Raw genomic sequence first — 23,677 nt, 5'->3', positions numbered from 1 at the left:
CTTTGGCCCATCTAAGACCCTATTTGGTTCAATTTTTGTAAACTTTTGCTATTCAGAAGCAGAAAACTGAATCAAATAATTCGTTTCTAAGAATAACTTTTTAGAAACAAAAGCTAGCAAAAACTATCAATATTACTAGAAGTCAAAACTAATCTAGAGTAGCTTTGATACCTTTAAAAAATAATATTATAAGAGATATTATATATATTATATATTTCATCCGCATAAAAAACTAATTAAAAACAACTTTTATATAACAGCCTTTTCAACAACAATTTTTTAAAAAAGCTCGGCCCAACCCAACATGCCCCAAAGCAGCTTACAGGTCGGCCCATCTAAAATGGCTTAGCGCCACTGCGCTAGGGTTTCCCTTCTCTTAGGCTACCGCCGCCGCCTGCTTCCTCAGTGCGGAGTGTTCGTGCGAAGGCGACCCTCCCTCCTCCCCCGCCGCACTCCAACCGCCGCCGCCGCCGCCATGGTCAGACCCGGCTCTTTCTCTCTCTGCCTCCGGTACAACCATACCAACGTGCTTTGCCCCGTTGATCTAAGATCTTGCTGTTGCGTTTCAGGTGAAGTACTCGCGGGAGCCGGCCAACCCTACCAAGTGTAAGATCCCGCCCCACTTGGTTTCTGCCATTGCTAGGTCTTGGTTTGCCGATTTTCGTATTCTTGTGATGGTTTTGATGGGTTGTTTGATGTTGTGCGTGCAGCGGCCAAGGCCATGGGCAGGGATCTGAGGGTCCACTTCAAGGTGCGTTCCTTGCACCTGCTTGATGTGATCTTTGTTTCTGCGAGAGTTGATTGACTTCGCATCAGTGAGCTGTGCATTTTATGCAGTTGTGGTGAATTATGTTAGGTTACGGTAGTTTTTGCAACTTTGTAACCGCATAGTGCTAGGCACTTAGGCAGTGTATAAAACACCTACCTGGCGTCATGCATGAATGAATTGGATTGTGATGACCTAAAGAGTAAAGGTTCTGCTCTGTTTTTCATATGAGCAGTTCCCACGTTACTTTAGGGACATCAACACTTTGTTTGTATTGTTTGATGAGCCATTGTATTGTTTCCATTACAAATGGTTAGCAGACAATGTGACAGTTTTACACCTGCAGCATGCCTATGTGGTGTTTGCATTTCATCCAAAACCACGGCCTCTCCTTACAATGTTTTATGGGGAAATTTTGCACCTTAATTTTTAATGGTATTTTTGTAATATGATGGGAACATCAAATATGGTGCTGGTCTTGCTTGATGATGCTAGTTAGTTACATCTGTGAGGTGTACCGCACAAACTTAAACTCCTAGGGTCATAGTGATTAGTGAAGGTTACATTAAGTGTTGGAGGAACATACACTTACTGATCTGATCGTGAGCTATATTATGAACTATGAAGTACCTGCCCTCAGTCATGACCTGGGTTGAAGAAGAAATCTATGTTCTTGGAAGCAAAGAAAGAACCATAAGTTGCGTGGAACCATTGGGATTAAGTGTTGCTTTTTTTCTCTGATAACACATTGTCTTCTCTTCAATGTTGCTGTGTGATCTCATCCAGCCGTGTTGTTCTTTATCTTTCTAGCATATAATTGAGATACCATATAATTCCCCTGCAAAAATGAAATAATACCTTAGAGGTATGCTGAACATAACAAATTTCTGTTTGCTTGTTATATGTGATCTTCTCATTGTAGTCAGTAGTCGCACATAAGTATACCAAACAGTGGTCAAATATGCTCTGACAGATTATTGTAGTATTATTAGTGAAAAAGGTTGTAATTGACTAGTAATAGAAGCTTAGGGTCTTAGGGCTTACTGTCAACCTGCAGTTGAATGGAAGGGTCTGTAAGACTGAAATCCTTTTTTGAGCCCTTCCACATGCTGTACTAAGTATTAGTTAGTATCCCAGAGTACCTCTCGCACATACATAGTCGTATACCCCTCTTCTTCCCGTTTTTCTTACTAAACCCGTATTAATGGCTGCAGAACACAAGGGAGACAGCATTTGCGCTTCGCAAGCTTCCTTTGGCCAAGGCTAAGCAGTACCTTGAGGATGTTATTGCTCACAAGCAGGCAATTCCCTTCCGGAGATACTGTGGAGGTGTTGGTCGCACTGCACAAGCAAAGTCTCGCCACTCAAATGGGCAGGGTCGCTGGCCTATGAAATCAGCCAGATTCATTTTGGATCTGCTGAAGAATGCTGAGAGTAATGCTGATGTATAAAGCTGCTTTTTTTCTATTTTTCTTTTTGATATGCATGACATTTCTTTTGGTTTAACTCAACCTTATGTTGTTTCCAGGTTAAAGGCTTGGATGTCGACAACCTCTATGTTTCACACATCCAGGTGAACCAAGCCCAGAAGCAGAGGCGCCGTACATACCGTGCTCATGGACGCATCAACCGTAAGTTCTGAAGGACGATTTTTCTTTTCTTTTTTGACTGCAATAGTATATTTATATTGCTTTTTGGGCAGCTTACATGTCCTCACCCTGCCACATTGAGCTGATCCTGTCAGAGAAGGAAGAGCCTGTGAAGAAAGAGGTGTGTTTCTTTCATCCCTATGAATTCATTTCTATTATGTTCATCACTTGGATGTTGGCTGAGCACATTGCTTTGTCAGACTTTCCCAAGTACCCTAAATTACCAGGATACATCTTTTGAAGCATTCTATCATTTTGTTTTGGTAAAAGTATCTAAACTTGGAAATCAAATTTCCTTTTGCGATGATGTGTCATAATGGTTCGAATGCATCTTACAATAAACAGACTTATCACATTAAAGTAAAAAAACCATATATCCTCGCCAGTTTGAGGTTCTTTTTTTCTTTCAAGGGAGTTAATTTTAGTAGAGAACACCTATGCATTCATTTTGTTCGACTTTCATTTTGTTGTTTTTCCTAATCAATTCATTTTGCTGTTTCTCCTTATAAATATGATTATTGGTTCTGTTGCAGCCGGACAACATTATCGCACCAAGGAAGCAGTGAATTATGTTAGCTTGCGGAGCGGGGATATTTTGTCGAAGAATCATAGCTATAGTTCATTTATGTACTTTTTGTGGCAGTGTTGCCTCTTGATGTTTCTCGTACCAATACTTGCGAGTCAGGATTTGTTAAGGTCGATGCTATCCTTGTGATTGTGTATGGTTAAATGGTAATATAATTTACAATAGTTTTAAGATATTCGAGAACTTTCCTGCCTAGAGTCATTTGACATCTATTTTATGAATATGATGAGCGTTTTATTTCGTCCCGACGAAGTAGTGTCAATATCAATTTGACTAGTAATATGATCATACATTTCCGGTAAATTGTAGTTAGCTGGGCTGAGGTAAGGTCATATAACATTTTTTTAACAATTGTTTATCTTTACTATTTAAAAAATCTTTAATGAGTCTTGCGTCTACTGAATTCTATGAGTCCTTTGTTCACCCCATCCACCTCACACAGGAGCCACGCCATTAAGTGGGCCTTGCTTGCGTAATTGCCTCGAGAATTCGATATAGCTGATGGTGTATGTGAATGCTTCCCACCATCCCATCCTCGTCAGACCCATCGTAGTCGCCTTTCCCTCTCTCGGGCTATAACCCTGACCCTAGATCAATTGTCGCCGCTGTGTCTCCGATGTCACCACCGTCCATGACCGAGCCACTCACGCTGTCGCGTCTCTAACCGAAGCATCGTCGTCGTCCCCGACCAAGCCCCTTTCTCCCTCGCTCCCACTCCCACTGCCTCCGGTACTCCCTCGACTACCACGATGCTGCGCTTTGCCACCACCTTCGCGCGCCCCAGCAGCAGAGGAGCGGCGCGGGCGGGGCAGGGGTGGTCGCGTGGTACCTCAGCTCGATCGAGGCAAGGCTGGTGCTGATCAAGAGTGTCACCGCTGTCACCATCTTCACTCGGCCGCCGCCACCACTCACTCCAAACTAGGGCTCTCATCGCTGTTGTCGCCATACAACGCAACACAACTACACATGCCGCCCCTTTGGCCTTGCCGTCCACGGATCCACGCCGCCCCTTCAGCCTCGTTGTCCATGGATCCACGTCGCCCCTTCGGCCTCGTCGTCTGGTCCACGGATCCACATTGCCCCTTCGGCCTCGTCGTCCTCAGCAACAAGTATGCACACCTCCCTCCATCCTTCCCTATCCTTAGTTCCGTCCGCCCGACCCCCGCCGCCGCGAGGTAGGACGAGAATGACGCGATTACGACCTACGCCGTTGGTAGATCATCTTTGCACTGCATCCACATCTGCATCAACACAGCAAAGGCGCAATAACTAGCCAGCCTCCCTGTCTCCGCCGCTCCCTCCTCGTGTCTCAAAACTCTCACCACCCTCACCACTACCCCACCGCCACTAGCGCCGCCGGTGCCTTCCTCCTTGCCCCTAAAGTCAGGGATCCTGCCGCGGTACGACCTGGACGCCTAGTGGGACGCGTGCTTCGACCTCTCCATCTGCCGCGTCGCCTACTCCTCCCTCGTCGGCACCTTCATGGGCCTCCTCCTCTTTCGTAAGTAAGCCCCTAACCCCCCCACTTAACCTCCCCTTGCGCTTCATCTCATGAGATCTGCGTGCGACGTGCTTGGTACTTTGGTGCTGGCTGGGTAGATATGTCTGTGTTGCTAGATCTGTAACAAATTCTCTCAAGGTTGTTTAGGTTGCATGCTTCGTAATAGGAGAAGTTTAAATTGATGATTGGTGATGTGATAGTGTCATAGTGTGGAGTTCAGTCACAAATCAAAGGGCTAGGTGTTGTTGGTCACTTGCTATTTACATCAGATATACGAAAGTAGCAGTCTTTGTGCTTCGGTGATTGTCAAAGTTGATGCCTTTAGATCCCTCACTTGAAGAAACATACTTAACGATTACTTTGATTTCTCTAATGAGTTCTTATTTGCACTTGATTTCTAAAGATTTCTAGGTTTTGTTATTGAAGTTAATTAGATTTAGATAGCAGTTTGATTTCTTTCAGAATATAGGCTGATGATTGCTTAAAGCTAAGCACCTACCTTATATTTGAAAGACCGTTCTCGGTACCTTGAGTATCCATATAGCTTTCTCAATCCCATCACCATTTTTCTCATAATTATTTACTTGTTGTGTTTCGTACCATTAAGTGTATCTTCTATAATTATTTTGTGCTCTATGTTGTCATTAACTACTGGCAAACTAGGATAATATTTTAACCCTCCAGAATGTATTGTCTGTTGTCTAAGTCTAACATTGTTGGTTCTCTTATTGAAATCACATTTATTTTTATGAATATAAATTTATTCCCCTTACTATTTTGATGTGAGCTCTCAGATTTTAGCAAGATGAACCATATGTTTTAAACATGGTCACTTAACATTAGTGTTTACCCATGTTAAAATCTTGCGGTCCAGCTCAGGGATTCTGGAAAGATAAATTATCTTTTTTAAACATGATCATTAATCTTGCAATCTGCATCTTCAACTCAATTTTCTTGGCCACTGTCTTCACCCATTCTCTTTCAGTTTTTCTATATCTATCTATTGTTTTGTTATGGTGATTTCCACTGAGAATTTCCATTCGGTGTGTATGCTGATCATATACAGATGGTTGAGGCCATACACTGCTCCATTGTTGTATTCATGATGATTCAATGCAAGCATCATTTTTTCTTAAACAAAGGTAACCATCATCTGAGAGTTTGCATGTTAATTCCTTATGATATCTACTGTTCTGATTATGCCAAAACTCTATATGAATACTGTGGTAGACTGCTAGATCTCAGGATACAAAAGAAATCACATTGCTCTAAGGAACAAGAAAATGAAGTTGCTCAAGCCCCTAAAAGAGAACTTAGGTGTAATCTTACACCTTTGGTTAACATGGTCACTGGATGGACCAACATTTCAATATTGTTATCTTCATATACCTAAGTTTCACTTTAGCCCTTATATTTATACCAGCTTCAGTTAAATAGAAGTCCCGTTCAATGAGTCTGAAAAGATGTATCTGAATTTTTCTCTATTCCATACATTAATATTCAATTGGAGTTATCATATAGTAAGGAATTGTCATCGTAGAAGTTTTTTTTAATCTTCATCTCCTCCTCCATTTTTCATCGGTCTGCAGTTCTCTTCTGCATTTGATCCTCAGAGAGTGTGTACTATTTCACTTATCTGGATGAATTGTACAACCTAAATTCAAAACTCCATTCACCTTGTTTTTGAGAAAAGAATAATATGAACCTCACAGTCGAATTAAACTAGATGATTTTATGGATATTTTTGGGCTGGACAAAGCATGATGTTTGAACATGCAAGATCAGTTCACTTGTCGATAATATATCACAAGCTTGTGATTGTTTCCAGCGATGTAAGCAATAGCTTTTGCATATGCTAGATATCATCTTGTACAACTTTTGTTTTTATTATCACCCATGAACACTTAACTAGTCTTTTTAAATAATACAATTGCTTATCGGCGATGAGATAAAAGCAACATTGTCAAACATCAATCCAAAACAGCCATTGCTTACAAAAAAAAAAAAAGGAACAGCATGCAGAGCATCACAAGTCAGTCACCAACAGCTGCTGCATTCACTTGTTTTCAGTGGATGCATTTGCCGGGCTTCGTCCACCGGAACCCTCCCCGGCGCCTGACCTCTCGCGGCGCCGCCGTGAAGTTCCGCCAGTCCTGCAGCACGTTCCTGAGGTCGTGCACCTTGTTGGCGAGGCCGGTGCAGCAGTTGGCGTGCATCGTGGACACCATGCGCAGATCGCCGCTCAGCTGGCAGAAGCCGCCGCAGTGCGCCGTGTCGAGGAACTGCATCCGCACGCCGAGCCGCCGGCTCAGCGCACCCTGCACGCGCCCCAGGATGTGCTGCTCGTTGCTCCCCGGTGGGAACCGGTCGCGCGCCATCCGCCATCGCCGGTAGAACTCCACCGTCCGGTTCATGGATCTGACGTACAGGAAGCCGCCGTTAGGGTGGTTGCGCAGGCTGTCCTGGTCGCCGTTGAAGTAGTCGCTGGCGATGGCGATGTCCGACGTGATCGCGATGTGCCGCATCGGGTTCCGGAACCACATGATGTCAATGTCCTGAACCAAACATTTAGATAGCGCAAACAAAAGGTAATTACAAACTAGATATGTGTTAGTGTGTTATAACAAAAATATAAATATTAGATACGATAATACCAATTATAAATTTAAGGTACGAAGATGTAGATACATCATAGAAATATCGTCGAACGAATAGCCCCGAGGAATACTGTAGTTTGATTTTTGATGGGATTATATTAGCTAATTTTTTTTAATTTCTTTATTTTCATTAGTAAAATAAGTCTTATATTCGTAGTCGGTAATGAAATGGGAAGGCAAGAAGACGAAGATGAATAATAAAAATAAATAAATTATTTAAATTTTAAAAAAAATTATTAGATAAGAGCATAGTACTAGAATAAGTGATTCAAAAAACAACTTATGTACTTATATTTTATATAATAGAGATTATGATCAACACTTACCGTGAAGAGGAAGTTGAAGCCGAGCTCGAGTATGGTCTGCTGGAACCGGTTCCTGGCCCACATCATGTCGAGGTAGTCCTTGGTCATGAAGAACTTCTCGGCGCTGTAGTCGCCGGGGCCGTCAGGCCGGAGTAGGTAGCAGTGGCGGTGCACCGACCGGCACGTCTCGAGCGCGGCGGGGTCGACGGCCACGATGAGGACGTGGTCCAGCAGCCGCGCCGTGCCCTCGCCGAGCCGGAAGCTCTCGAGGAAGAGGTCCAGGAGGGAGCCCGGCGCGGCGTACGCCCGGTTGATGGACGTCACTATGACCGTCTTGTCCTCCATTGATGCGTTCTTCAGCACCTGAGTCAGCTCTGCAAACGGTTTCACCTGGACATTCTTCCTTCTATTAGATGCTAATGCTAGAACGTGACAATTTCATGAATTTGATTCGAAAATTGAACAGGAAATTCAAAATTAAATGAAATTGGAGTTGGCAGATTAATGCAAAATGCATCGTCTCACTGACTTGAATAATTATATGAAGCTTGCGTGGCAACCAGGTTAGCATTTTCTTTGCCTGTCCAGTGGTCAACTTCAGAAATTCTAAGGCTTTTGGACTCTGAATATTACAAAGCTCCAGGAGGCTTTTTAAGCTGGAATATCACTTGTAGGCTCCATTGATTATCACAAGATATTAGCGTTATTATATTAGACATAAATTTGCATTTCCAGCAAAGAAAGGAATGAAAAAAGAAAAAAAAAAGGAATGGAAAAGGAGCTGCATTTCCAGCAACAACCAGCCAGTGAGTTCAGGTAACGAAGCAATTATAAATTCTTTATTTTTTCTGTTCTGAACTTTCGACCACACAACTTTATCATATTTGGGCCAAACAAATCGCAGTAAAGCATAGACGGTCATGTTTCCTTTGTTCCTTACTGACGCATCACCATGTACCAAAATTTTAAACAAAAATTCTTATGTGTGTACACGCGTGCCTTACTGAACTTTATCAGAAGTACGATACCAAAACCTGAAGTAAAATCTACAACCATGCTGTTATCTTGCATTATGAAGTCTACTGAGATGACCACTCACGCATGTATCCAATGCTGTGTTGTCCAAGATTTACATCTTCGTTTGACAGCAAGCACTAAAATAAAGGGGAAAACTAGGCATCGGAAGAAGTAGCAACAGCAGTAGTGATCAGATCTCTAACCTCGTCTCTGGCCGCCGGTTGAGCACCATTGCCCCACGAGGCCAGCTCGGAGAGCCGCCAGTTCACATCCAAAGTTGCGCCGAGAAAGACGAATGCCCCCGCCAACGCCGCGCCGAGGAAGGAGATGACCGGGAGGAGCTTGTTCATGTCCCCTCTCACCTTGAAGGCCATGTTCTTGCTCCTTGAAGAGGGAAAGAAACAGGATGGCTCATCAGAGAAGAGCACCATGATTTATATGCCAATTGGCAACCTGTACCTTCAACTTCCTTCTTGTACTGCTTTACTGCATACTCTTTTGGGAAATGAGATGGCTACGAGCCTATGAGGAAGGCAAACCTGACAGCACAATATTGAGCCTTTTTTTTTTCCTTTTTGAGAATATTTGGCTGTAATGATGCTGGTTAAGGGCTCTGAGTTGGAACCTAATGATGAAGATTTGTTCTAAAGCCTAGATGTGCCCCCAAATCAAAATTTGGGCTTGAGAACTTGTGATCCAGAAGGAAATGAAGAAAGTGTGAGTGATGGAACGGGAAAGAAAATTGACCAAAAGGAGTAAATAGCTACTATATTGACCAAAAGATTTCTTCTAAAGCCTAGATGTGCCCCAAATCAAAATTTAGGCTTGAGAACTTGTGATCCAGAAGGAAATGAAGAAACTGTTCACATCCAGACATTTTGATGCTTATGGTGGAAATTTTTCTTGTGTTTTTATACAGCCGTGTAGTACTTGATTGGCACTTATTAGTGACCAAAAGGAGTAAATAACTACTTTATTTTCTTGTTTTCGATTTTTGTGGAATTTCTAGCAGCCAAAGGGGCATCTTTAATCTTAGTGATTACTAGCTTTTTATCCATTGCGCTGAGAGACGGTTTCTAAAAACGATTTCACTCGCCACGAAAGGTAAAGAAAAAAAAACATATCATGCATAAAAAAGAGCGTCCACCTAAGCACCAGATCGATCAAGCACCATGATCGCACAGCTGCACTCTCAATCATGTGTTTTTCTTTTCAGAGAATCTGCAGTCTCAATCAAAATTGCACGTGCGGGTAAGACACTGATCCATCTACCTCTAGCGGATTCAGATGAACGAGACTGCGTCAAGAGGAGCTCGGCAATTACCAATGCGGATTAGGACGGTTCCGCTCGGCTGTGAGCTGCCGCTGCGAGCCGACGGTGAGTGTGGAGCTGCGGCGAACGGTGACGACGGTGTGCCGACGTGCGCCGCCGCCGGTCCGGTGCCAACGAGACGGCTCTCCTGCGTCGCTGGGGAGGCTCCCGAGACGGCGTCCACGAGCAGGGTCGTGGCGCCGTCCTCGGCTGGCCAATTGGGCTCCAGTGCCGCGAAATGCCGTATGGCCGGGCTCGTTTCGGCTCAGAAGGGCTGGTTATGGGCCGCTCAGCTGATATGACTGGTTCGCGCAACCGGGCTCAGGAAGTACGATCCGATATATATACAATGTATATCTATTCTACGATTGATCAAAAGAATCCCACCATCCTACATCCTCTTATTCTCATCTTTAAAACAATTATCTTCTAACCTGTAACTTTCATTCACGAACAGTTTAAAACATCTTACTAAAAAATATATTTAATAAAACTATATATATATATATATATATATATATATATATATATAAACTTTTCTGTCTAGATTGACTGATTGTAACTAATTATGTTTATATTATAATCGGTAATATTGTAACTATATTGTTCAGTATGTTGTAACTAGAGTGTCTATCATATTGTAACTAGTCTATACTCGATAATATATGTCATAACTGGATTGTCTACCATATTTTAAACTAAAATATTTATTATGTTGTAACTATAGTGTCTACTATATTGTAATTAGTACTCACTCGATAATATTGTGACCATATTACAATCGGTAATATTGTAACTATATTATTCAGTATGTTGTAACTAGTATCTAACATATTTTAACTAGTCTACACTCGACAATACATGTCGTAACTAGATTGTCGAACATGTTGTAACTAGAGTGTCTACCATGTTTTAATTAGTACTCACTCAACAATGTTACGACCGTGTTGCTGTAGAGAAAATAATCCTATTAAACCATGATTATGATTTTGGTGATTAATGACGACATAGTCAATGGGATTAACATATTTGTCAAGAATATATGTTAGTAGGTCTTATGGATGCAATATATCAAAGAAGCTACCGCAGTCGGGACAAAATTTGATTGAATTGGAAAAAATCCCAAAGAAAATGTTCTCATCGGAAGGTTCGATGCTAGAAGAATTATACTCACTGGAGCATTATGTCCAGAGACAGTTTATCTCACCGGATGATCCGGTGATAAAGAGTGTACACGCTCGAGCAATTTTGTGAGAAGGAGTCAGTGTGGATTGCACTCACCGAAAGGTCTGGCGATCAGAAGAGATGTACACCAGACTTTTCTTATAGAGAAGAATCCAAGCTCAGAAGATCGAAGATCTGCTCACCGGATAGTCCGGTGATGAAGTGATACACACCGGAGGCTTCACTAGAGCATTTAACAGAGTGTGTGGAAAACCCAGAAAAGAAGAAGTTCTACACACCGGAAAGTCTGGTGATGAAGACAGTGCACACCAGAGTATTTTGTGCAGAGAAGAAGTTTGGCACGGTCTGGCTCAGGAAAACTCTCCGGATAGTCCGGATTGATGGTTACACCAGACAATCCGGTATTCAGAAGAACACTAAGTGGGGTTTCAACGGCTAGTTTCTCAGAATGTACACACCGAATGGTCTTGTGCTTATACCTCTGTTAACACCGGATTATCCGGTGTTCACAGAATATTTGAGCCATCGGGATAACAGCTAGTCCGCGGGGTTGAGGCTATAAATACCCCTCCACTCATTCTTTTGGAGTAGCTGGAGTCCAGAGAAACCCTTGTACACCTAAGAAGACATCCAAGCCATTCAAGAGCATAAAGTGTTCATCCAAGATGATTAAGCACATCATTAGTGAGTGATTAGTGCTTATAGGCCTAGAGAGAAGAGTTGCTAGGTGCTGCAACCTAGAGTGCAGATCAAGAGTGATCCAAACGTGTACCAAGAAGTACGCCGGCAACTTGGAGTTTTGGTGACTCGCCGGTAATTTGTTTACCCTCTGACTTGGTGTGGAGCGGCGACAAGAGGATTATGTGTGGACATGGAGGCACTTGTCTCTGTGACTAAAGCTCCAAAGTGAAATGACGTACAAGTGACCGAAAGAGATGTTAATGGTGAGACCTCGCATTGGTGGCTTGGTGGCTCATCGTGCTTGAGGTCTTGTCTTGGTGACCTGGTATCTCAAGAACCGTGGCCGGAAGAGACTTGGCGATCAGGAGTATATCCTTTGTGGAGCTCCAACGTGCACTAGGTATGACTTGTGTGCCACCGATACCACGAGATAAAAATCCCTCGTGCCGAGTTTGTCTCTCTACCTCATTTACGTTTCCACATTTACTTACTTGTAATTTACCTTGCAATTCTCTTAAGCGGTAGAGTAGACACACTAGATAAGCCTAGAGCACATTTAGATAGAAATTGAGATAGACTTATCTTGTGAAAGTTTTGGAGATAATAGTTTTAAGCGTCCTAATTCCCTTCAGTTGCAATCGGCAATGTTATAACTATATTGTTTAACATGTTGTAACCATAGTGTCTAATATGTTGTAACTAATCCAAACTCGATAATGCATATCATAACTAGATTGTTTACCATATTGTAACTAGAGTGCCTACCATGTTATAATTAGTACTTACTTGATAATATTACGACCAAGTTGCAATCGATAATATTGTAATTATATTATTAAGCATGTTGTAACTATAGTGTGTACCATGTTGTAATTATATTACGATCCTAAAACTTCATCAAAACAGTCTTCATAGATCTTATTTTGTTAAGCACATTCTTTCATACAATATGCTTCAAACAAATCGAGAATTAGATCTGCGGTTCTAGAGATATTGTATTTTAACGATTGGAATAAAAAAAAAATCCTTGCATGCATGCTTTCTCTAGTGGATGGGTTGGATGTGTATGTGACATCAGTGGACTGGCTCCCATAGTTTGTGTACGATCGGGGCATGCATGAGGAAGGAAGGCTGGCTTGATCGGCAGGTCAGTGCGCAATATACGCGCAGAACATACTCGTTTATACATATATATACACACACGTGTACTATTGTACACCTGTGGTGTATAATAAGTATTCAACACTACCCTGTCCCAACCTAACCCATCCCACCCCGCACATGGTCCCACCCAACCAGCCCAAATACTAGGCCCGCGCACCTGACCCATACACATGTGCCCATGCACCACGTGTTCCCGTAGCCCGCGCCGCGTGCCCCACCCACATGCTTGCACGCGTGCCATGTGTCCCCGCCGCCCACGCTGCTCACCTTGTGCGTGCGCCACACGTCCCTGCATGCACGCTCGCTCATGTACCCGTGCGTCATGTGTCCAATAGTTTAGTAGTCCAATAGTGTCCAGTAGGAGCCTTAAATTTGCTCAATAGTATTTAATAGTTTGGTAGTCCAATAATGCTCAGTAGTTTTTATTTAGTAGTCCAGTAGTACTCAATAGTGTCTATAGTTGTTTAGTAGTTTCAAGTCATATAAATAATTTAGATACTTCAATAGTTATTAGTAGTTTTATTTAGTAGTCTTGTCAGTAGTTGTTCTATAGTTTCTAGGTCATAAAAAATTGTTCAATAGTATCAGTAATCATTAATAGTTTAATATTTAGTAGTTTCAAGTCATAGCAAAATTGTTTAGTGGTTCATAGTAGTATCTGTAGTTTATTCAGTAGTATTATTAGTTTTTTGTGAGTAGTGTCAATAATTTGTTAGTAGTTGCTAGTAGTATTAGTAGTTGTTCAGTAGTGTTAATAATTTGTGTTTTGTAGTTTGTTCAGTAGTGTTAGTAATTATTAAGTAGTTCCAAGTCATAAAAATTGTGTTCAGTATTTTATGCCAGTAGCGTCAATATTTGTTAGTAGTTGTCAGTAATATCAATAGTCTTAGTTTTTTAAGTAATTTTTTTAGTAGTTCTAAGTAGCTAGTCATACCCCTAATAGTCTGTAGTTGCACATGGATAGGGACACATGATGAGCGGGGGGATCTTGGAGCGCGGTGCAGGGGCGACTGGCGCATCATGTGGCACGCTCTGGTTGCTCGCGGGTGGGCTGGGCTAAAGGGTTGCTGCGGCGGGCTAGGTGGGATGTAGAATAACTATTCTACACCTAAAGTGTAAAATAGCACTAACATGTGTGCGTGCATATATGTATATATATAACTTTTATTTAACATCCAACACGTTAAATATGGATTTTCCGTTTATCAGTTTCTCGGTTTCAGAATGAGTGCCTTTTTTTTAATAAAGATCTTGCGGATGTCAATTTTCCTGTTTTATTCTATTTGATTTCATGTTTTGTATTAAAATTTTTTATTGTTTTTAGTTTTCCTGTTTTATAAGGTATGATTTTCGATTTTGTAAATAAGATTTTATGATTGTAGGCTGATTTGACGAGGCTAGGTTGATCTACGCGTTAAATACTTATTTAAAACGCAACATGTTAAATAGTATAACCTATTAAAAAATTATAAATATATATGTCTATTTTGAAATTATGCAAATCTATACTGCAAGGGATAGCCAGTGGCACAAAAGAGATCTGCACAGAGAAGCTGATATTGCAAAGAATATTTGTAGGGGGATGGTTTAGGAATCTTGGGAGTTTATGCCAAACTCCCCAATCCAAATAGCCCAGAAGTTAACAAACATTTCGCGCATATAGCAGTAGCAGCGCGCGAACAGCACAAGTTAAACAAAGACGAAGTTCGTCTGACTGATATAACACTAATTTTTTTCCGAGAATGTATCAACAACACTAGTTAAAAAGAAGGGATAGAAATATCAGGAATGCTCGAGTGCTCAACAGCACCAATGTACATTAAATTAAGGAAAATTTGGAAATGCAAAACAATCAGGAACCGAAAAGGAAAAGAAATGGCAGCATATGATAGAACACGACAACCAGGAACCAAAAAGGAAAAAGAAAAGTTCTTATGCTCGTGCCACTAGTTAAGTTTTCCAAGATGAAAAGGTGCAGCATATAATAGAACTCAACTGCACCAATGCACATCAAATTAAAGAACAACTGGAGATGCAAACTATACTGCATATGGTAGAACACAATACTGTGCAATCGTAGACCATTTATCTTGCTACTATCTTTGAGTTTCATTGGATACTCAGTTCAATCACAGCTGAGATCGCATGGGCCCTGAAACTGGGTTTAGTCATGCATTTTCACAGGCTATAACTGTAACCGACGAGGAGCAAGTCATCCGCCAGGAGCTTCAAAATTCGACACCCAAATCTGTTTATCACTTACCAGGAACAGCAACAGTACGCCAAGTCATATGATAATGGACAAGCCACATGATTTCATGTACCTCCCATAAACCTTTCCACGCTTGCTTACAGTATACCATAACCAACCAAACACCCAGTATATCTGTCATGGTAGTGTCAGCTCTAACTTGAGTGTCTTTTCACACTGCCAGCGACAGCAGTATCAATCAACAATTAGTCTGTGCCGAAGTAGCGATCGCCATACTCTCCCAGTCCCGGGATGACCCGATATTCCTCGTTCAACCCAACATCAATCTCTGAGGTTACAATCTTCAAACGAGGGAATCGCTTGCACACACAATGAACTCCTTCAGGGACCTGTTATGAAGAAAAGCTATAAGCAAACTATCCAAAATGAAAAGTAAGATGCAGGAGTAACCAATTTATGACTGAGCTAGAGAACTTTACTGAGATGAGATTAAGAAATATTATCCGGTCCTCAGGAACTCCTTTCCTTATAAGAAGTTCGATAGCTTGATTAGCCGAATTACCTGCACAAGCATTGAGATAAGAAAATTCAGTCAACAGCTAAATTACCAGCACATATCAGTTTGTAATTCCAACGGGTCTGAAAAAAGAAGTATAAAGATAAAAAAAATGAAAGAATGTATATGTAACACTAACCTGTACCAAGCACAGGATCCAAAAGCAAAACATGACGTTCAGCGATATCCATGGGCAACTTATGGTATATGAGCTGGATACAGAAAATAAATTAGTTTTGTTCACAATATCGCGAGCTGAATTATTTTCATTAACTTTTCAAGGAAACTATATGTCATGAAAACTTACTTGTTGTCCATTGTCTCCAACCCGATGTATCAAAATTTTACCAATTTTTATCCCCTTACAACAAGCACGCAAAGCATTCTCCATGCTTTCACCACTGCATACATTGATACATATCAATTTAATGTGCAAAAGAAACAGAGAGAAGGGTGTCAACTTATTGCAAGTGATTGCATTACAAACATATGACTAGAAGAAACAATAAGGGAAATAAACTGATATAGGATCACACCAATGAGATTGACCTCCTACAACAACCCAACAAAACAACTTAGGCCAGACAGCCTAGAGACTAGGGATAAGATCAAGTCCTACCGAGACAGAATTTCAAACTTGCTATCCTCGGGTATCATAAATACACATTGATCTGTAGTGTTAAACTGTTAAGAGTGACTAATAACATGCTAGGTAAAATGGAGCAGACATCATAGCTATGTAATCCTGACTTGAAAAAACTACTTTGAAAGAGCATAGAATGTAAGAAAGCAAAAATTTATGATTACGCAAAAGAAAATTTGCAAGAGAATGTAAGTTTTGGATCATGATTTGCTTCACTGTGCATTCCAGGGTTAGGAAATCTGGAATCTGAAACCCTGGTACATATCAAATAGTGTATGTACAAAGATCCAACAAGAGCTTATGAAATGCAATTTATTAAGGTTCTGTAACAGATGAACCACATTGGAACTGTAGATGATGCTCTAACACATCCAAATTCTTGCCTTTCAAACTATCAGAATTTCTTTGTAGAAAAAACTATTGTAGGCTTACCTTCGAACAATAGACACTCCACAAAGCTTCTTGCAAAAGTCAACTCCCATATAAATGGATCCTGGACCAAGAACAAATAATCATGATGATGTAATAGTTTTACAAAATTTGAAAATTTCAATTTTTATTCTACCCTAAAATATGAAAGCATAAAGGGATGTGCTGGAAGAAATGGACAGTAGTATGAAGTAGATAGAACAATCAACCAATAATCTTTTAGGAAGTCCCAGGGCTTCTAGAAGATTTCTTTCACCAATGCATATTGGACAAAGCCAAGCAGATTCCATGATGCACAACAATTTAAGGAATGCAATTTCTATTTTCCAAGGGAGCTACCATATCTCCACAAAAACTATGGTAGCTGATGACAAGGGAAATAAGCTGTGACATTTCAAAAGGGCAACTCCAGCTTTTCCACCATCAAACTTTACATTTTATAGGGTAGAGCACAAGCGATAAATGAACAGCAAACCTCCTCGGTTGTTTATTGCAAACACTATCAGAAATTGTCATCGGAAAAACAGCTATTGGATCATAAATATTCTGGGCAAGACCACAAATCCGAATAGAAAATAGTAAATGCCATGCTCTTACAATGGTATAAAGCCAATTTTACCAAAACATGTTCCTACCCATTGTTAAAAACTATTCTCATATACCATAGCTGCCTATGTCAGAGAGCGGACTTGAAACAAGGAACTTAGTTATTCTGACTAAAATTATGCCAAAGAATTTTATATAGGACAAATTACGAAAAAAAGGGGTGTATGACAAAAGGGAGTCGACGATATACCTGTTGGTGTAACAACCTGCTTCTCTGTAAATGGTAAATGCCCCAGACCATGCTCAACTACCTGGAAGACATTTGCCGTAGAAATAGTGCATTATATACAGTCAACCACATTTAATAGCTATGTGACTCAAATCGGTCATTAAATTAGATAAGGCAGTAGAGGTCATAAGAACCAAGAGCGCTACCAGACGAATCAGCCGATCTGAGTAGAAAACAAAGTCAGGTGTAGTAATGTTCCTGTCACGAATGAGAGTGTGCATTCCGCGTATCTGTTCAAATGAAGAATCAAATGCATCACGAGCTTGGAAGTCTAAGTAATATTGTAAAACTTATGAGGAACAGTGTTAAGTGTACCTGGAAAGTTGTGTGAACTACATAGACATTTGGGTAAATTTTGCACAAGTCATGCTGACCAAGTTTTGTATGAATATGTTGCACAATTAAATCAATTGCAACATGATTATCTCCCCCTCTTGGTATGATCACATCAGCATATTTCTTGGAAGGTAGGACAAAATCATCGAATGCAGGCTTTACAAACCTCCCGTACTAATTATTTCAATGGAAACTGATATTAGAAAGTTTCAAAATAATGTAATCAAATAGCATAAGTTTTTAAAAAAGTGGAGCACTAAAGACAGTGTTTGAATACCTGCTCAAGCACCGAGGTAACATCTCTACCTCTGTCAACTGTATCACGCCTTATACGTCGCGCAAGCCTAATATCAGCATCTAAATGGATGGACAACAGATAACGAGTAAATGATCAAAGATTGGTTAAAAATATGACTAAAAAATTAAGTTGCAAACTTGCAATACACTCTAGAGCATATACTGTCTTCAAATTGTCACCATGATATTGATAAGTACATATATAACAAAGAGAAGAGCATGAACCTGTGTCAACAAAAATTTTCATGTCCATCAAATCACGAACCCTTTGATCATGGAAAACTAAAATGCCCTCCAAAATGATGACGTCTGATGCATTGACCTAATAAAAAATGATCATGATTAGTCCCACGAGGAGTTCAAAACAAAATCAAATCATAATTCATTTGGGCCCGGTCGCATTAAAGAAAGCCAGCAAAGCACCGATAACATGGTAATGAAAAATAAATAGCATCCATATCCAAAAGAAGCTTGCGTGGTTGATAAAAGGCTGCAGCCTGAGGTCTCAGGGTCTTTGTAAATTGTCACCGTTATGCAGATCGAGGAAACATCACACTAGTTCTTATACGAACCGTGCCCTCATAGATTGCATATGAGTATGACCCACCCCCAAAAGGATCATGAATTTCTACTTCCACTACCTTATTATAATATGTAGCTCATTTGAAAACAAAAAACTTCACAATGTGTCAGAGACTCAGAGTAAATACCTACTTATAAATTCATTTGGTTGGAGTCAATGTCTAGAATAGGAAATGACAAAAATAGACAACTACAACATGTTCCCTCCAAAAATGAGAAGAAACTTCAGTAACAGAAATTAAGTCTCCACTCACAAAAAATAACATGCATGGCATGTCACTGATTTTATCTCATTTCAATATTTTACGCAAAACCTTTTTATACGAAGTTACACGAATTAGATAATAAGTAATAAGGGAATTGTCCTCTTCACATCAATGGTTGATTATGCAATTGCTACCTTTCTAAAGCTTTCTGAGCATCGTCGGTGGTTCTTAAAATCATATATAGGGATATTCACAGATTGCCCACTTTTTAGCTTTCCCATGCACTCCAGAAGTTGATCTGTATCAAAAGCATCTGCAAAGAACGAAAACAAAACTCAGCTAAAGAGAACTTAAGCTCTGAAGAAAAACAGCAGACTTCCATATTGAGTTGCAAATCAAGTACCAGGGTGATCAAAGTTGTAATCTTGCAGATGCTCAGACTGTTCCTCAGTTAAACCACGGTAAAAAGAATCCTGTGAAATTACATACAGATTGAATTTTGATGGCTGTTGGAATCCTTTGAAATAATGTTTCACATGGTATATAGATTTATGTCACTGTCAAATCCAACTACTGGTCTGCTATTATTAGTATAATGCCAGGTTTTCATCCAGTGGTTTGCTATCTCTTGATATGACTATTAGTATAATGCCAGGTTTTCAACCAATGATATCTGTCTGCCTGCCCCCAGATGCTTTGCAACTTGCAAGCACCCAGACCAGCACTCAACCAATAGCACAAGAGACATTACTGCTTATTCCATGGGAAACACATAAACATGATCGAATGAAGATGCAACTTCGCACACTTTCATGAACTGACATTTCCCTAGCTTCGTCAACATGTATTGTAGACAATGATTTGAGCAACGAGTACATGCATACTTGTAATCAAGTATAAGAATGCATGCTGCTTCATAAAATAGGCTGTTCACAATGAATTTCTTGTTATTTTGAGTTTCAATAAATCAATACGTCGCCTACTTGACTTAAAGAAACTTAAAAGGTATCTCCGTGTGAACACCAAAGATAACAACTCAAACAAACCATGTGGAAAAATCATAAACATGTAGGATGCATTCGATAGACTCAAGCTACATTTAAAACAAAGCATCAAGTTAGTTCTTGAGGCAAATCATTTTTTGACCTATTGCATCAGGTGATGTTTTGCTCAGTCACTTCCTAGTGACAAATGACCTTGCCATTTCATGCTAATATCAGCATTACGAAAAACAGTGCTATTTCAAAACAAACGTTTCCCATCATGAAATTACTATAAGGTTGGTCGACCTCACAAGTCACGAGCACCTTCTAAGCCGTGTCTTGCTTTACTGTAAAGTTTCTATGTCGACAACCGCGAAGGCGCGACGAAGTGATTTAACAGTCATCCGAAGCCTACTCCATGTTAATATGAAAATCAACATGCTCAGGAACTCAACAAATAACCTATCCAAATTCCCAAATGCAGAAATGACAGTAGTTCTTATATGGAACAAGAAATTAATACCGTGGGCAAAATACACGATTTCCAACTGCGACAACCAAACATCTAACTGGATAAAACATGTAAATAGAACACTAAAAGGACTACGGTTCGATGCACAAACAAAACGATAGAGCAGCCGCAGTATAGGACCAAAGGAGCACAAGCTCAGAACACAGAAAGTGCATAATCTGAAGAGCAGTAGAAACCACACCTGGTTAACGAGCACAACGCGGTGGTCATGCAGCTGCTGGATGATCATGTCGCACACGGTCGTCTTCCCCGACGCCGTCCCTCCCGACACGCCTTCAAAACCACCAAAACCCACACGAGAAATTCAAAACTAGGACAAGGACAAGCGGAAAACTCCAGGCGCGCGAGCCAGGCCAATCGGCCGCGGCGAGGCGAGTAGGCACCTATCACGAAGGGCTGCCTGGTCCCGTCCGCCCTTGGGGACGCGAGCCCTTTGGCCGCCGCGTCGGCTGCGCCGTTGCCGTTGGCGGAGGACGGGGAGGACGGGAGCGAGGAGGAGGAGAGGCGGCGCGAGTCGAGGCGGAGCCCGCTGAAGTGGGGCCCCACCGCCGAGCCCATCACGCCCTCCATCGCCTTTCCTCTCTCTCCGTCGCCGGCACTCGGAGGTTTTGACACGGGGAAGGAGGTGGGGGAAGGTGGTGGGGAAGGGAGGCTGCGTGGAGACGGTTTATGTAGACCGGCGAGGGGCCGCTAGGGCCGGTGTACCACGTGGTGCAGGAAGGACCGGTGCAGGGAGGCGCGGCTGCTATTCTCCGCGGCCTTCTTTTTGTGAGGAGGAGGAGGAGCATTTCTCTGTAGCCGGGGGGAATATGAAGGGTAGATTCTGCTTTGAAGTTGCTGGTCCTGTTTGGATTTTTTTTTTCTGCGCATGACTGCATGTAGCTGCAAGTATTTAAGATTTTTTTGTATTTTTATTTGCAATTAATGTTCCTCCAGGAATGAAATTACGGGTAGAGTGCAAATTAATTAATTTAAAAGTAGCCGTCGACTCTTTTTAGTTCAACTAATAATATTAATTTTTAAAAAATCTTTAATTTAAAAAATAGTATTATTGATTGATCTAAAGAGGATTTGTGATTATCCTTTAAGTTAATTAATTTGCACCCTAATTATAGGGGTCATGCATGTCTTGTACTGCACATGAATTTGAACGAGGAGATTGTTTTGGGCAGAAAAGTGGGGTCAAAACGAGATGAAATGGATTCATATTAGCATCTGTGTTACTTTGACATCTATATTTATTTATTTATTTGTTAAATTAGATGTCTCGAATTTAAGCTAGATTTCGATATCATCAGATTTTAAATTGTATTTTGTATATCCAAATTTTCTACGTCGAATCGAACACTCAGTTTCCATGTCCAGGTGATTGCAGCCCAGTCTGGTTAGAGCTTGATTTGAGCCCAAAAGGTGGGGCAAAACGAGACGAAATTGATTCAGATTGGGCTTCGCGGTCTAGACCGTCTAGCTATGCATGCGTGTCCCTCGTGATCATCGGAGAACGGAGCGACACGGGACGACACCGTGTTATCCAGCACATCCCAAGCAGCCGCCCGCGCGGCAGTGTTGCACCGATGTGGCGACGGTGGCCGATGCTGATGCAGTCGTGCAGGCGTTGCAATGCCGATGCTCGTGTTCCTTCGCTCCTGTTCTTGCCCCTGCTTCGTCCTCTTCCTCCTATCTCAGCCCGCGCTGCGTTAACCTGACGATGTTGTGCGGTCGATTTCGCTTCCTCGCCCCAGCCTGTGGCACCGTCCCGCCCACTGTTGAGCCTGTCTGCCACCCTTGACATCCTTTTAAGCCCCTCCCCAAATCGAAGGAAACCTCGCCAGCACCATTGACCGTAAGGAGCTGAAATTTCAGCATAGGAAATGCGCTAAAAAAAAAACCCTGACTATTATATCTGGTTACGGGAAATACTGCATGAAGTTTAATTTAGCATATGTTTAGCACTAAAAATTCTTAGAACGGATTGTCTTTAGCTTAGAAAGTCTTGGAGCTAAAGCCATGGGTATATTGAGGGTTTTGTTTAGACATCGTGTTCTTATTTAAGGCTAAAATAAATATTTAAATTACTTTATTTTACTCTACAAACTTTAAATCATCTATTTAAATTACTTTATTTTACCCGACAAACTTTAAATCATGTATAGATGTTGAAGCTAGAGATTTGTCCTAATGAATATGGTACTTTCTCCGTTTAACAATAGTAGACATATTTTTTTTTTAAAAATTCAAACTTATGTATTTTGACTAACATATTGTACGATGCTATTTTGGCGTATATTTGCATCAATATACATGTACATATACATGAAAAAAGAAAAAAAGGGGCCAAACAGCCTTTGCCTTCCGAGCTGGCCCGGCGGCCTTCTCTCCTCTCTCGGTCGGCCCAGCCCGCTGCCCCTCTCCTTATCCCCTCACCCGGCTGCTGCCTTAGGGTGCCCGAGCACTGTGCTTCCTCTCTTCCCCCTCGTTCTTATCTACTCGCCCCTCTCCTCTCTGTCTCACCCGGTGCCCCAGCAGGGGAAGAGGCTGGATCTGTGGAGAGAGAGAGAGAGCTTCCGTCACCTTAATCCACCCTTTTGCCATCGACATTCTTGCTTGGTCGAAGCACCATGGCTGCCATCACCGTTGCCAGTGGGTCTCTGCAGTAGCCCATCTCCTCTTCCTCTCCTTCTTTCTACTATAGGGCGTTGGCCGGCGCTTCATGCCGTGCCTGTGGAGAAGCAGGTGTGCCGACCGGGCTTCGCGTCGCGTCCGTGCAAGCAGGTGTGCCGGCCGGCCTTCGCGCCATGTCCAAGCAAGCAAGTGTGTCGGCTGGCCTTCGTGCCGCGTCCGTGCAAGCAGGTGTGCCGGCTGGCCTTCGTGCCGTGGCCATGCGATGAGTAGGTGTTTTGGACATGCCGCATTTGTGTCGTGTGTGCTCCTCCTCCTCCTTCTTTGCTACAGATTGTTCACCGCCGGTGATGACGCGGCCTTTGGGCTCGCCGAGGATGCCGTACGGGCCGGCTCGTCATGCCGCCCCTTCCCCTCCTTCTCATTTGCTACAGGTTTGAGCTCTGCTAGCCATAGTGTCATATTGTTGAGATGGGCTCTGCCGGCTTATACACCGTGCTACAGGCTGTGAGCTCCACTGACCATCGCGTCGTATCGTTGAGATGGGCTATGCCGGCTTATACGCCGTGCTACATGTCTTTTGCTCCGGCCAGTCTCGTTGCCGCGACTATCGAGAGGTGTTCT

The 23,677-nt window shown here is 41.8% G+C and overlaps 3 protein-coding genes across 3 annotated transcripts; 1 reads left to right on the top strand and 2 right to left on the bottom strand.

The window, feature by feature from the left end:
• The first annotated feature begins 331 nt into the window (after positions 1–331).
• On the top strand, positions 332–3,176 carry LOC133896266 (large ribosomal subunit protein uL22-like). The gene is made up of 7 exons (XM_062336842.1): positions 332–478; positions 570–606; positions 711–751; positions 1,981–2,211; positions 2,295–2,397; positions 2,469–2,536; positions 2,949–3,176. The coding sequence occupies exons 1-7, from the start codon at positions 476–478 to the stop codon at positions 2,979–2,981; spliced, it is 516 nt and encodes a 171-aa protein (XP_062192826.1). The 5' UTR covers positions 332–475; the 3' UTR covers positions 2,982–3,176.
• Positions 3,177–6,568: 3,392 nt separating this feature from the next.
• LOC133896265 (uncharacterized protein At4g15970-like) lies at positions 6,569–8,857 on the bottom strand. The gene is made up of 3 exons (XM_062336840.1): positions 8,685–8,857; positions 7,486–7,854; positions 6,569–7,057 (listed from the first exon to the last, which is right to left on the bottom strand). Exons 1-3 carry the CDS (start codon positions 8,853–8,855, stop codon positions 6,569–6,571), a joined length of 1,029 nt encoding a protein of 342 aa, XP_062192824.1. The 5' UTR covers positions 8,856–8,857.
• A 5,852-nt stretch (positions 8,858–14,709) lies between these two features.
• LOC133895582 (uridine/cytidine kinase UKL1, chloroplastic-like) lies at positions 14,710–21,222 on the bottom strand. The gene is made up of 14 exons (XM_062336009.1): positions 20,818–21,222; positions 20,616–20,707; positions 19,323–19,392; positions 19,114–19,232; positions 18,357–18,453; positions 18,112–18,191; positions 17,814–18,008; positions 17,645–17,728; positions 17,460–17,520; positions 16,667–16,727; positions 15,899–15,992; positions 15,731–15,803; positions 15,515–15,597; positions 14,710–15,424 (listed from the first exon to the last, which is right to left on the bottom strand). The coding sequence occupies exons 1-14, from the start codon at positions 21,002–21,004 to the stop codon at positions 15,281–15,283; spliced, it is 1,440 nt and encodes a 479-aa protein (XP_062191993.1). The 5' UTR covers positions 21,005–21,222; the 3' UTR covers positions 14,710–15,280.
• Between the last annotated feature and the right edge of the window lie 2,455 nt (positions 21,223–23,677).

The sequence above is a fragment of the Phragmites australis genome, chromosome 16 (genome assembly GCF_958298935.1).
Source record: "Phragmites australis chromosome 16, lpPhrAust1.1, whole genome shotgun sequence".
Lineage (NCBI taxonomy): Eukaryota > Viridiplantae > Streptophyta > Magnoliopsida > Poales > Poaceae > Phragmites > Phragmites australis.
The sequence above is the reverse complement of the archived record's forward strand: the minus strand, read 5'-3'. Positions and strand labels throughout refer to the sequence as shown.

Bases quoted from the DNA above. Each gene is read 5' to 3' on its own strand.
- LOC133896266 (XM_062336842.1), top strand. The intron at 752-1,980 runs GTGCGTTCCTTG...TAATGGCTGCAG, and splicing joins ATCTGAGGGTCCACTTCAAG to AACACAAGGGAGACAGCATT. The intron at 2,212-2,294 runs GTATAAAGCTGC...TGTTGTTTCCAG, and splicing joins ATGCTGAGAGTAATGCTGAT to GTTAAAGGCTTGGATGTCGA.
- LOC133896265 (XM_062336840.1), bottom strand. From the start codon at position 8,855: ATGGCCTTCAAGGTGAGAGGGGACATGAACAAGCTCCTCCCGGTCATC. The intron at 7,855-8,684 runs GTTAGAGATCTG...AAGAATGTCCAG, and splicing joins AACCGGCGGCCAGAGACGAG to GTGAAACCGTTTGCAGAGCT. The intron at 7,058-7,485 runs GTAAGTGTTGAT...TGTTTGGTTCAG, and splicing joins GCTTCAACTTCCTCTTCACG to GACATTGACATCATGTGGTT.
- LOC133895582 (XM_062336009.1), bottom strand. From the start codon at position 21,004: ATGGAGGGCGTGATGGGCTCGGCGGTGGGGCCCCACTTCAGCGGGCTC. The intron at 17,729-17,813 runs GTACACTTAACA...TCATTTGAACAG, and splicing joins TAGTTCACACAACTTTCCAG to ATACGCGGAATGCACACTCT. The intron at 15,598-15,730 runs GTTAGTGTTACA...ATGCTTGTGCAG, and splicing joins GGATCCTGTGCTTGGTACAG to GTAATTCGGCTAATCAAGCT.